Source organism: Terrapene carolina, unplaced genomic scaffold (genome assembly GCF_002925995.2).
Source record: "Terrapene carolina triunguis isolate 2854851 unplaced genomic scaffold, T_m_triunguis-2.0 Scaffold234, whole genome shotgun sequence".
In the NCBI taxonomy this organism is placed as follows: Eukaryota; Metazoa; Chordata; order Testudines; family Emydidae; genus Terrapene; species Terrapene triunguis.
The window spans coordinates 338,711-352,316 of record NW_020664585.1 but is presented as its reverse complement, the minus strand read 5'-3'; the positions used below and the strand labels follow the sequence as shown (position 1 = coordinate 352,316).

General features: G+C 41.8%; 1 protein-coding gene across 1 annotated transcript; it reads left to right on the top strand.

Moving 5' to 3' along the window:
* Positions 1 to 2,832: 2,832 nt before the first annotated feature.
* CCDC117 (coiled-coil domain containing 117) lies at positions 2,833 to 9,952 on the top strand. Its single transcript, XM_026656890.1, has 3 exons — positions 2,833 to 3,119; positions 5,280 to 5,417; positions 6,761 to 9,952. Exons 1-3 carry the CDS (start codon positions 3,052 to 3,054, stop codon positions 7,014 to 7,016), a joined length of 462 nt encoding a protein of 153 aa, XP_026512675.1. The 5' UTR covers positions 2,833 to 3,051; the 3' UTR covers positions 7,017 to 9,952.
* The last annotated feature ends 3,654 nt before the right edge of the window (positions 9,953 to 13,606 follow it).

Sequence of the window (13,606 nt, the reverse complement as noted above, 5' to 3'; positions counted from 1 at the left end):
GATGTTGAGCTGCGTAATTCGCAGTGATGGGCCTATTTGAGGTAAGGTATGGGCCATTATTGCCATTGTTTTATGACCAGGAAGTCCTTTAAATCCCAGGGTTTTGCCTTCCCTGTAGGCAGTGAACTGCATTCAACCACATGTTGAGGTACAAACCCTGCGATGTATTACAGAACAATTGCCGCGTTCATGCTTACAGTGGTGGTACAAAGGGATCCACACAGATACTCTAAAAGCATTAGAATGGCTTTAGAATCTTAACATTCAATTATAATCCCAGCCCGTTGCTTCTCAAATGCCATACGAAAGAAGACGGCTGCATTCTTTTTAATGTGGATGAAAAGTGTGTTTATTCAGATCAGTAGTACACTGCAGATTTTTGATTTTTCTGTTTTGTGTGATTAGTTTGATTAATGTGCCATTAAACCATGTTAAGAGACTAAAGCTGTGCAATTGGAAATAGGCAAATACAGTGCCCATCTTTAAAAAAGGGAAGAAGGAGAATGCGGGGAGCTACAGCCTCACCTCAGTCCCTGGAAAAATCATGGAGCAGGTCCTCAGTGAGTCAATTTTTAGCACTTGGAGGAGAGGAAGGTGATCAGGAACAGTCCACATGGATTCACCAAGGGCAAGTCCTGCCTGACTAACCTGATTGCCTTCTATGATGAGATAACTAGCTCTGTGGATGAGGGGAAAGCAGTGGATGTGATATACCTTGACTTTAGCAAAGCTTTTGATATGGTCTCCCACAGTATTCTTGCCAGCAAGTTAAAGTAGTATGGATTGGATGAATGGACTATAAGGTGGATAGAAAGCTGGCTAGATTGTTGGGCTCAACGGGTAGTGATCAATGGCTTGTTGTCTAGTTGGCAGCCGGTGTGAAGCGGAGTGCCCCAGGGGTTGGTCTTGGGGCCGTTTTTCCCCCCCCAACATCTTCATTAATGATCTGGATTATGGGATGGATTGCACCCTCAACAAGTTCGCAGATGACACTAAGCTGGGGGGAGAGGTAGATATGCTGGAGGGTAGGGATAGGGTCCAGAGTGACCTAGATAAATTGAAGGATTGGGCCAAAAGAAATCTGATGAGGTTCGACAAGGTCAAGTGCAGAGTCCTGCACTTAGGACGGAAGAATCCCATGACCGCTACAGGCTGGGGACCGACTGGATAAGCGGCAGTTCTGCAGAAAAGGACCTGGGGATTATAGTGGACAAGAAGCTGGATATGAGTCAACAGTGTGCCTTTGTTGCCAAGAAGGCTAACGGCATATTGGGCTGCATTATTAGGAGCATTGCCAGCAGATCGAGGGAAGTGATTATTCCTCTCTATTCGGCCCTGGTGAGGCCACAACTGGAGTGTTGCGTCCAGTTTTGCCCGCCATCCAACCCTCTTCCCCCCGGAAAGGATGTGGACAAAGTGGAGAGAGTCCAGCGGAGGGCAACAAAAATGATTAGGGGGCTGGGGCACATGACTTATGAGGAGACGCTGAGGGAACTGGGCTTATTTAGTCTGCAGAAGAGTGAGGGGGGATTTGATAGCAGCCTTCAACTACCTGAAGGGGCTTGCAAAGAGGATGTAACGAGGCTGTTCTCAGTGGTGGCAGATGACAGAACAAGAAGCCAATGGTCTCAAGTTGCAGTGGGGGAGATCTAGGTTGGATATTAGGAAAAATTATTTCACTAGGAGGGTGGTGAAGCACTGGAATGGGTTCCCCAGGGAGGTGGTGGAATCTCCATCCTTAGAGGTTTTTAAAGCCTGGCTTGACAAAGCACTGGGATGGCTTAGTTGGGGTTGGTCCTGCTTTGAGCAGGGGGTTGGACTAGATGACCTCCTGAGGTCTCCTCCAACCATGATATTCTATGATTCTATGATGATTAAGCACTCACTTCAAGAAACAGGAATGCTTCAGGAAAAATACATCTATTCCTTTCCCACCTTCCCCCACAAACACAGTACAAGAAAGAAGCTGTCATGGAAATCAGCAAAAGGCAGCTGAGCAAACCCAGTTTTAGAGTGTCCTGTCTTTATTTTTGGGAGCAAAAATACGTGTCATGTTTAGAATGTCATGCTTCACACTTACTTGAACTTGCCTTCTACTTTGGCCATCATGGTTGAGACTAGTCCAGATGATCCAAACGTTGCCCTATTTCAATTATATTCAGGTAACTAATTTCAAGAAGAGATGTGTGAAGGTAAACCACTTCCCTTTATACCCAACTGTTTTCGTTTTAACAAATTTGTTTCTAGACTAATGCATTTTTGGCTCTGTTTTTCCCCTCATCTGATTACATCAAGGTGACCCGCACACTGAAAGCCATGGAACATCACCCACCAGCAACATTTGCTTTAATTTTCTTGATCACACTCAATTCCCTCCAAAGGTATAAAACACTGTTAGTAGTCAAATAACTGTTCATTTTCCCTTTCCAGAGTTTCTCTTCGCTCTGGAAAGAAGCATAAACTAGAGGAAGAGGTGGATGGGTAAGTTAAACTTGTCTTCAGTGACTTGCTTTTAGCCTGATTCACTCTCTGTCCTATGTGGTGATGGTGCGTGATCCAGGGTAGAGCTCAAAAGATTGCACTGTGCTTGGGTGAGGGAATCTTTCCCAATACTACTACTGTTTGGAACCATTCTCAATTGTTCTTTCCTGAACATAAACAGAAACCTTGAATCCAGTCCAGTTTGTATAATACAAATCTAACTGAATGTGTGATGCTGATTTTCTTGAAAAGGCATTTTTGTAATTGTACATTGGAAGTGAAGTTTTTCTCAACAGACAAAGTATGCAGCTCTGTAGAAATAGGTGTGACAGACAAAGATCTTAATCGTAAAAAAACTATGTCAGAGATTTCTCTGTTGCCAACTATAAATTTGCTTGGTTTCCTAGTTGCCCTGTGAAGAAGAAGAGACTGATTGAAACTGTTCACTACTCTCCGAATCCCAGCACTGAAGAGATTCTCTGTGCAGGTCAGCAGGCAGCTGGGGAGGTAGCAAGGCAGTGCATTGGTAGTCTTCATGAAGCTGGCTTGTTAGAAATTCCCTGTGAAGATATGGATCAGACAATGGGGGAACATCAGTGCGAGGTTGCCCGCAGGAAGCTTCAGGAAATTGAGGACAGGTAAACGCAGGGGTTGAGTAGAGTGGGTTTTTTCTTAGCTTTCCCTTTATTCATAGGCATTGTTTAAGGGATAACTGAGTTTATTGTAGTGGGGTGGCAGCACCACTGTAAGTAGGGTTGAGACTAGCTTACTGTTTAACAGCTTTTTTTTTTAAGTGCTCTAAAATCCACATGGTGACTTGGATTGTCTTGATAACAGCTTTACCTCATGGGAATCTGGAATACAGTGATTGGTCCAAATTTGAGGTAGTTGTGAGCAAGGCATTCTCAAGATAAAGCCCCCTTCAAACCCACCCCCCCATCAAAATTTTACAGTTCTTAACTTTATTTTGACACACTGGGGGATCTAACTATGCCTCTTATCCTCCCCGAATTGGTGTTATGGGGTCAGGATTGATTTCAGCTAGTGTCCGGCACCCACTGCCCCTTTGGAGATACAGTATTACAGTTATTCAGGGTTAAAGTTAAATTTACAATGTGGCACAAGCTAGAGAAAGTTGCAAGCCAGAATTTTTGCAGGCAGCCTGTCATCATGGTAACTGGGAAGCTCAGGGTGACATCCTGTAGCCACCGCACCTGAGCAACACCCATGTACTACAAGTTAAAGTCCTGCCCTTGGCAGCTTGCTGAGAATGTGTTATGCCCATTAGTTGCTTTTTGCCTGCATTACCTAGGGGTTCCTTCTGGAAGATTTGTCCTTAAAGCAAAGCTTCTGGTTTGAGATCTAGTATTCTAAAGTGTTCTAAAATCCTCATGCATGCTCGGATTTTACTTAAGTATTGTCAAGGAAAATAGTATAAATTAAGAGAGGAAAGATTGAATGAAAGATGGTAATAAGAAGCAGCATAAAGGTAATGTACCCATGCCACATGTTCAGGAAATGGTGAGGAACAGTGGGACTATCTGTCTTACATCCATGACCCCGTTATTGTACTATTTGAACATCTGTCTTTAATGTATTTATTCTCATGACACAGGGAGGGAGGTGATAATGTCTCCATTTTACAGATGTGGAACTGAGGCACAGAGATACGTAAGTGATTTGCCCCAGAGCTGAGAGTTGAACCTGGGGTCTCCCAAGTCCTAGGCTAGTATGCTAGCCAGTGAACCATTCATCCTTTCTGGCTGGGACTCTTGTCAAAGGAGTTGTTGAGCATCAGGAAACGCATTCATAGTAGAAGGCCTTATTATAAGGACTGTATAAGGTCGACTAATGTAGCACAGGATACTGTTGTCAATCAAAAGAGTAACAAACTTTATCATGATCTTGGAAAAATAAATACAGAAAACAAAATTGAAATTTCTGTAATTCATCCAGTCTACACAAACCAAAGATTCATACTTATTAGTTTCATCTTTCAAAGTGCTGTAGCTCTTGTGGAAAAAAGGGTCTAAAGAAAACTTAGTCATATGGTTTTTGTTTTTTTTAAAACAGTCACAGTAAACTTCAAAGTTGGTATCCCCCCATCTCATACAGAAAAATAAGCATTGCACAAACTACAGTGAACACTTTAAAATGATACTTCAACCCACAAGACAGTATTTTTTGGATTTCAGTGGCTTAAATATAGGTGCACTCTCACAGTGCTGCAGGTCAGCCTTAAGTCAGTGTTAACAAAGTTTTGTAGCAGTGAGTTATACCTTTAAAGTGATTAGTTTGTGATGTGAGATCTGACTTTTGTAACACCTCTCTGGATCTGCATTGTGAGGTCCATAGTGGACTACATACAGGATTCTTCTGTTTGCCCTTTTCTAGGATTTCAGATGCTGTACTGAGTACATCTGTAGATATACTTAGAAATTTATATACAAGAGCTTTACCAAAAAGGCAATTCTTGCAGTGCATCCTAAGTGGTCAAGCTTTGGGTCATTCTAATCAGTACTCTGAGCTGCTGTAGCATGGGGTCACCAAAATTCAGGACCTTTCAGAGCAGCTGAAAATAATCTTTGAAGCTAAACTACAGGGATCTGAGAAGATGAAATTGCTGCTTAACTCAATGTTGCTGTTTTATATTGTGTGGTTGAACTGCATTCTCTCCCCTGAATGGGATTCAATTAGCAGTAGGTATACATGTCTGTTAGCAGTAGGTATACATATTTGTCAGTGATATGATCAATAATAAGATGTATTATTTCCCCCTTTCCTGCCTCCATTCTTAGGATAATTGATGAAGATGAAGATGTTCATGCCGATGGGAATACTAGCAATCTGCCCACCCTTGTCCTGTCTGATACTCTTCAGAAGGGGCTGAGGAGGGATTTTGATCAAGCACTGACAAAAAAAATAATAGAGTCCATGTAAGTTCTTGAGGAAATGTTGGAGCTACACAGATAACATACTCAAATGGAGAAAAGGGGTTTGCCTACAGAGTCCATCTCTCCTCTGTTGAGCAAGACTTGATTTTACTGTAATTCTTTATAGCATTACTGTTGGAAGATTCTTTGATAATGTGTTTGTGATGTACTGTACTGTATTGTGTAGGAGGGCATTATATGTAGTTGCTAAAAATAGGGTACTTGCAATTTACAGTAGAATGCTGAATTCGTATAGACTAACATAAGAACATAAGAATGGCCGTACTGGGTCAGACCAAAGGTCCATCCAGCCCAGTATCCTGTCTACCGACAGTGACCAATGCCAGGTGTCCCAGAGGTAGTGAACCTAACAGGTAATGATCAAGTGATCTCTCTCCTGTCATCCATCTCTACCCTCTGACAAACAGAGGCTAGGGACACCATTCCTTACCCATCCTGGCTAATAGCCATTAATGGACTTAACCGCCATGAATTTATCTAGTTCTCTTTTAAACCCTGTTATAGTCCTAGCCTTCACAACCTCCTCAGGCAAGGAGTTCCACAGGTTGACTGTGCTGTGTGAAGAACTTCCTTTTATTTGTTTTAAACCTGCTGCCCATTCATTTCATTTGGTGGCCCCTAGTTCTTATATTATGGGAACAAGTAAACGACTTTTCCTTATTCACTTTCTCCACACCACTCATGATTTTATATACCTCTATCAGATCCCTCCTTAGTCTCCTCTTTTCCAAGCTGAAAAGTCCTAGCATCTTTAATCTCCCCTCAAATGGGACCCGTTCCAAACCCCTAATCATTTTAGTTGCCCTTCACTGAATCTTTTCTAATGCCAGTATATCTTTTTTTGAGATGAGATGACATCTGTACGCAGTATTCAAAAAACTCTGTTGTATGCTCTAATACATAATGTTATATATTCTCTCAATTTCACTAACCTTATAGCCTGCTGTTCATATATGAAGGTTTCCATATCAAGGGAAAGGTCTCAGTGTGTGGTGAACAATAGTGAGCTTCATGGTTGGTGCAGTGGGAGAGAAGAATTATTTCATGTTGTACCTGGGGTTAGAATTGAGAGTAATGGAATGAATTTAAGAAAGGGGAAACTTAAGTTGAAAATCAGGAAAAACTTTTGTTAGGCTGTGAAATAGTCTCCCAAGGGGAGGAATTGGAACTTTCTCCAGAAGATTGGACAAAACACTAGTGCATGTGCCTTGGGGGACTCTTCTCCACAGACAGAGACTTAAGTGGATGAGGAAATTAGGTGGTTTTCATTTGTCACAGCTGTGATTGAAAGAGTTTTGATTAAACTAAGACTCCATCCCTTCTAGGAGCCGTCCCTCCATGGAGCTGGTGCTCTGGAAACCTCTTCCTGAGTTCCTCACAGACAAACTGAAATCTGTTTCTGTTGCTAAAAACTACAAGCAGCAGGGGACAGAAGGTTGCCAGGCCAAGCAATCAACTCTTGGAGCCGCCTTCCAACCACAAACTGAAACATTCTCTGAAGCACAACAAACTGTGATATCTCCAGGACTATATAGTAGCTTGGGAACATCTGGATGTGTGGAAGAGGAGATGGAATTATAGAAGCCAGATTTCAGGCTGAAATGGTGATTTCTGAAGGTTTCTGTGGCTGATTTTTGACTCCCTCTACCTTCCAGGTATGAGGTGTGGACCTCAAGTTATTATTGGGGTTTTTTGTTTTCTGGTAACAACCAGAAGAATCTGGAGTTGGGCAGTCGCAACTGTAGGAGATTGAAGAAAAGCTTTATAGTCTGTTAAAAGCAGCATCTTTTACAAGAAGTCCAGTGGCCTTTTGAGCAAGGAAGAGGTTCTCCAAATGGCTGTCTTAGGCCTGTCCTCTTAGTTGCCTTTGGTAAAGAGTAAAATGCAGAGATCGAATGCAACAGTGGTTCAGACCACCCCTTATACTTGGTGAGCCATTAAGACTTTGGGGGATATGCTTGGCTCATTCTGTTAGCTTCATGAGAGGTTACTCAAATGTACTGAAAGGAGAAGATATCTCTGACTAGTCACAGGAAGAAAAACAATCCCTCCATCTACTTGGCTTGACCTTAAAATGTAAATATAGAAATTATCTGTGCTGCAGTGTGATGGGGGTGAGAAGTTATAACTGAACACTAGACTCGTATGGTCTAGTTTTGGTAGAAAGTTAAATCAGTGACTCAGCTGGAAGTTGGTTACTAAATTTAGCCTAAGGGCCAGTTAAAAATGTTCAGTTTTCTCTGAGCTAGTAAAGCAGAAGCCTAGAGGATGTTCTCAGCTGATTGGTTTGGCATTTTACCTTGTGCTGCAGTTTTCCCTTGGTCTGAATCAGATTGGAAAGCCAGACATGACCTTTGGTAATATTTCTGATACGGCTGGTGCTGAATTTACTGACACCTTTTGATTTTAATCTTGATAAATGATAATGTGTGAATCAGATACAGAGGAGCTGCTTTAACTGAGCTTTGGGTAAATGTTGTCTCAGTAAGGGCCAAATCCTACTTGCCATACATGACTAGTCTCAAACTGAGTGGGACTACTTGCATTAGTAAAGTGAGCAGAATTCGACTCTAAGTAAACCTGGACTTAGTGGTTTATGTAAACCAGGAACAGTTGTCATTAAAACTACACTGTTTTTTTCTGAAGTTTCAGATTGCATCTGGATTATTAATTTATACTGCAGGCATTTATTCCAGATAATCATATACTTCAGGAAAGGAATCCAGTTAGCTACTTATTAGAACATAGTACAAAAATGTAGCGGTATGCAGTAAACCAAGTAATCTTCTCAGTCAACAAAGAGTCAGTCCAAGGTTTCCTTGGAGACATCTGAACTGAGGTTCCCCTCGTGAAAATACTCTTCTGGGTAAAGGTGGTATTAGGATGGTAACTCCCAATCTGTTTGCCTTGACTTCCCCCATACTAGAAGGAAGCCCATGCAATGGCTCCTCAGCAAAGCAGCTTTAGATTTATTGGAAAAGCAACTATCTACACTGCTTTGCTTAGCACAACACTGTAATAGTTTGTGGGGAGACATTCTTCTAGTTAAAAACCCATCATATGTATTTTAATATCAAAGCTTTAATTTGCAGTCAGCATTTCTGCTCCTTTGGCTGGCAGTGGCATTTTATCTGAGAGGAGACATTCTTTCTGACATGGGCATTTGGGGGTAGGTAGGTAAAGTTCCATTTCTGTTAACTCACTTTTCTATGCTGCTCTTCTTGCCCAAGATTCTGAAAGAGCTTTAATGTTTAATATTTAAACAAATGTTTAAGAAGTACACACTAAAATTATTCTGAAGTTTGAACCAACATTGAAGTAGGCTGGAAACTGTTGTAAACTTGACATCTGAAACCTTGATTTCTGTACTGGGCAAATGTGTGCAGCTTTCTTCTGCTCTTGTATCTAATTTTTTATGTGAGGTTGGTGAAAGCCTCTTATATGTAGTATGTAAAACATCTCATGTGAATGTCATTAACCTACTAAACAGACTTAAATTCTACAGCATCTGAGAGGCTGCATTGTTAGTGTGTGTAAAATAAAACAATGGGATGCTGGAGGGAAGAAGACATTGTCCACTTTGTGAGGTTAGAAGGTGTTGCAGTGCTTCCAAACAGATATCTGTTCTAAGCTTGTATGACTTTGGAAAAGGTTCAAAGTTCAGTTTGCGCTTATCTGATGGCTCTGGTCCTAAATTAACTGAATTAGAAGAAGGAAACATTCATACGTTTAATGGAACCATCTTGTCAATACGTAAAATTATGGTACAGAGAAACATGGAGGACATTAGAAAGCTGATAAGTGTGAAATCCAAGTAGGGCTCTTTTTTTTCCTCTTAAAAATGTTACTTGATTTTTAAAAACTTGTTTTTTCATCAGAATTTCCAAAGGAAAAAAGTGTAGATACTGTGTCTATTTCTGGTTTTAACTCCTTTGCATATCACATGTGTGCCAAAGGTGGCTATTCAGCTGTATGTTTCCTCCTTAAATTCTTTGCTGATGCAGTTTCCACTGAGCCCTAATACTGCTCTACCACTTGAATTGAGATTTCTCAGTGGATTATTGGCAGTGTGTTCATTGGCGTAAGCCAGGGGATGACTTTATATCTAAAGCAGTTAAGCTTTAATTAGCAAACATCTAATTTGGTTTTCAGAGGTCTTTTCTGTTTTATATTAAGGGGAAACAGTTCAAAGCTCTTCTTGTATTGATGAGGGAAAGGGAACGCTGCTTCCCATCCAGAAACTAAATGGAATGCTAATTGAACTGTAATTTGCTTCAAGAAAACATTTAAGGTGTGGGCGGCTGCAGTCTTTACAGTTCAGTCTATTGTTAGCTTTCTTAAAAGTTTTTTTGTTAGTTCTGCATGTTAAGTGAGATGGCACAAATGGTGCAGTACTGGGAAATCCTTGCTGGCTGTTTTATTTTGAAATATGAAAGATCTCATTCTGGTCTGTCTTCTGTTGGGACCAAATCACCATTTGTATGTCATAGTTTTCAATAAAAATTTTAATGTTTTTAGATTGCTGTACAACGTTCTTGCTGGAAAACACACTGGAAATTAAGACGAAAGCTAGACAGGTGGAGTTCAGTTGGTTTTGAAAGAGGTGCAGAAATGAGGGTAAAGTACCCTTCGTGCCTCTGTAGCTCATTGTGCAGCCTAAATAGGAGTTCCACTTGAGACGCTGAAATCCTCCCTTCTGCCCCTTTGCTGTGTTCAAGGTATAATGAAAAAGAGTTGGAAATAGGATTAATAACACAAGTTTCATAGTTAATCTATAATAACTTCTCACTGGGGATGTGAGAGGAAATAATACTTTACCCTTTTCTAGCACTGTCCATCTAAAGGCCTTCATCACTTCAGCAAACATTAAGGCAGGCATTCCCGTGAGCATGGTCAATATTATTTCCATTTTACAGATGAGGAAACGTGAAGTATAGTGATTAAGTGATTTGCCCATGTTTTGCACTGACTAGAACCATCTACATTAAAAAATATTAATGTTCCTCCAAACTAGGTCAAACATGTGGATCACTTGCCATATACTTTGTGTCCATGCACAAGTGCTTCTAATGTCTGGCAGCCATTCCCAGTATCAGAACAATTGCACCAGATCCAGGTAATTTTTAAGACCTTCCCCACAGACTGGATCAGTTCAGACTGCTTCCATGTTAATGTAGACTGATGGTGCAGGCATTGTAGAGTTGCACCAGCTCTGTTGTTCCTCCCACCATAATCCTACAAGGTTTCTGCCTGCCATTTTGACAAGTCCTAGTGTCGGCTCTGTTTCCTGTCTGCCCTTTCATTTTCACCCATCTTGTTTCTGTGGGCTGGTCTACACTGGGGGTTGGGGGATCGGTCTAAGATACGCTATTCGCGTAGTTGAAGTCAAAGTACCTTAGTTCGACTTACCTGGCTGTCCTCACGGCGGCAAGTTGACTGCCGCGGCTCCCCCGTCGACTCTGCTTACTCCTGCCGAGGTGGAGTACGGGTGTCGATTCGGGGATCGATTTATCGCGTCTAGACGAGACGCGATAAATCAATCCCCGATAGATCGATTACTACCCGCCGATCCGGCGGGTAGTGTAGACGTGGCCTGTGAAAGCCTGGGAGCAGCCATCTTTGCCTGGTATCCTTCTCTTGGGCAGGGCTTGCAGCAGCCAAGATGGGTTCTTTTGGTTTCAGTAGTAGCCAGTCCCAGTCTTGATTTGCAATACTTTAATTTGAATTAGTAGTGCTATCCCTCTTAAACTTCATAAGCGTGCACAGGTGGCTAGGTGTGACCATGACAAAATTAAAATATAGTGCACTCTTTATTGCATTTAAATATTGTATTAAAAAAGCAGTACTACAAAGGATGAGATACTGGCTATTCAGCATCATGCGTAGCCCGCAAGCCTCCCTTTGCTGAGTTGACAGTTCCAGTGTTCTAATGGAGCATAGCTGTCATAAGAGGTCATGGGTATGGAGGGAGAGGCGATCTCATGTACCTGGAGACAGTCCCATGGAGAGGGCAGATTGCATTTCCTGAACTGGGGAGCCAGCACAAAGAGCTGAGCACTGAGGTGATGTGCTACTAAGTATATAGGCAACTCATTTGTATCAGATGGAGCTTGTAGGCATGTGGCTTTATTCCTAGATGGGAATTGCACTGATAAAGCCTGGAAGTGTCACATGTGGTTTGCTGTGTGGCTAGATTTTTGCCCAGTAGGACGGGGTGTAGTCTTCTGGTCAGAGGCAGTTGGCAGTGGACTTCCTGCTATGTGGTCTTGCAGTAGCACTGAGGAGTCCAAAAGTCCTCCAAGGCTGCAGACTGACCTAACAGTCAAAGTAGTTGTTGCAATGGAGGATGTTACAGAGAAGGTATATTCTTCAGTTTCCTTCTTCCCACCAATGCTGCCTGGGTTCAGCTTTATCCAGCTGCTTTCATCCAGGTGCAGATGTTAGGCACTCAGAATGCTGGGTGATGGTGCCATTTACATTTGATGTAAATGAGAACCAACTCCAGATCTCCTTTATGTACGGCTGGCTTATCCATGTCGCTTCACCAGCTCCCCTAATGGCTGAGGACAAGAGAAGAAATACTAGCATAGAAGTTAACGTTAGTGAATCCCCAGGAGGATGTCATCCAATATCCAATGCTTTGGAAGAACCCAACACACTTTTCATGAATAAGGCCCCAGTAGGTGGCAGTAGCCTCCAGTTCAACCTTGTCTTAGATTCCAGGGCAACTCTACTAGAACCCATGACCGTTGAAAAATTATTGCATAATATGTTTGTGGTAGCAAAACCGAGCAGTGCAAGGGCATTGAGAGTGCTTCTCCCTATGAACTTTTAGCCTGCTGTGCTAAATAAAATGAGGCCTTTCTTTTGAAAGCTCACAGCCCAAGGGCGAAACCCAATGGAAATGTTCCTTTAGAGGGAGGGACTATCCTGTTGGTCCCACAGATCTATTTCTAAAATGTTCACTACTTTGTCAGTAAGAAACTAACCTGAAATGGCCGTTTTGTTTGAGAGACAAGCAAAGCACTACCACTTGAACACACACTACTGGAAGCTGGATACTGGATAGTGCTGTTGCTAGCACATTTATTGGTTGGTAAATAATGCCTTCAGGAGAGTTATTCAGCAGTTGAGATCCCGAGGTAACCTGCTATGAAGGTAAAATATAATGGTGTAAACATAAATTTCTGATTAGATGATGTGCTCCATTGGGTCTTGTATGACCTCTGTAAACTCCATTCAATGTCATGTTTGTATGCGCTTCTCTACAGGAGCATAGTAAAGATCTAACATCAGTCTCTTCCCTTGTTAATACAGGATTGTTTCCTGTAGCACATTACTATTTGCATTAACATAAGGTCTAGAAGCCTTAGTCATGGACCAGAACCCTACTGTGCTAGGCTGTCCCTGCCCCAAAAAGTTTACATTCTAAGCAAGAGACAGCAGATGGACACAGACAGATGGGATCATACAAGGAAATGTGAGACAATATTGGTCAGCATGATAGGCAGTGGTGTCTGCACACCAGCAGCCGAACTGTTGTCAAATTCTGTACAACATTCCTGAAGCTTTCTCTAATTCAAGATTAAATTTGCCAGTGTCAGGGTTTCAACTGCTTCCCTTGCAAAACTGTTTCCTAAAGCAGTGGCCGTTATTGTTAAGGAACTCATTCCTGATGTCCAGCCCAAATCTTCACTTCCTTCCTTTGACCTTATTTAGTAGCCCAAATATAAAATTGCTGTATTTTCTTGTGATTAAATGGGCTGTTATAACAGGAGGGCTGTTACAGTTGAAAACAGTCCACTCTCTGTTATAATTTCCTGTCTCTAGCACCATATAGTATATTTAATATTATGATATAATGCAGAGCCCTCAGTCAGAATCAGGACCCCGTTGCACTATGTGTGATACAGAGGTAGATATGGTCTCAGCACTGAAGAGCTGATATACATAGATTTCACAGAGCTGTTGTTTCTACAGCACTTTGAACAATAGTTTAACTGATTTAAAGCAGCTTAAAGTTGCAGGACTGCTCTTTAATTAAAAAGATCACTGTGCATTTGTTAGCCAGTGGTTCAGGATAGTTGCAGTGACACAAGGGCCTTGCATGGGAGAAAGAAAATGGAGAGAACTGGCAGGATCCTTGTCTGGAGGAAGAAACCAACTTGAAA

Excerpts from the sequence above, each read along its gene's own strand:
- CCDC117 (XM_026656890.1), top strand. The coding sequence starts at position 3,052 with ATGGATCAGACAATGGGGGAACATCAGTGCGAGGTTGCCCGCAGGAAG. Across the intron at positions 3,120-5,279 it reads CTTCAGGAAATTGAGGACAG|GATAATTGATGAAGATGAAG; the intron begins GTAAACGCAGGG and ends CTCCATTCTTAG. Across the intron at positions 5,418-6,760 it reads AAAAAAATAATAGAGTCCAT|GAGCCGTCCCTCCATGGAGC; the intron begins GTAAGTTCTTGA and ends CATCCCTTCTAG.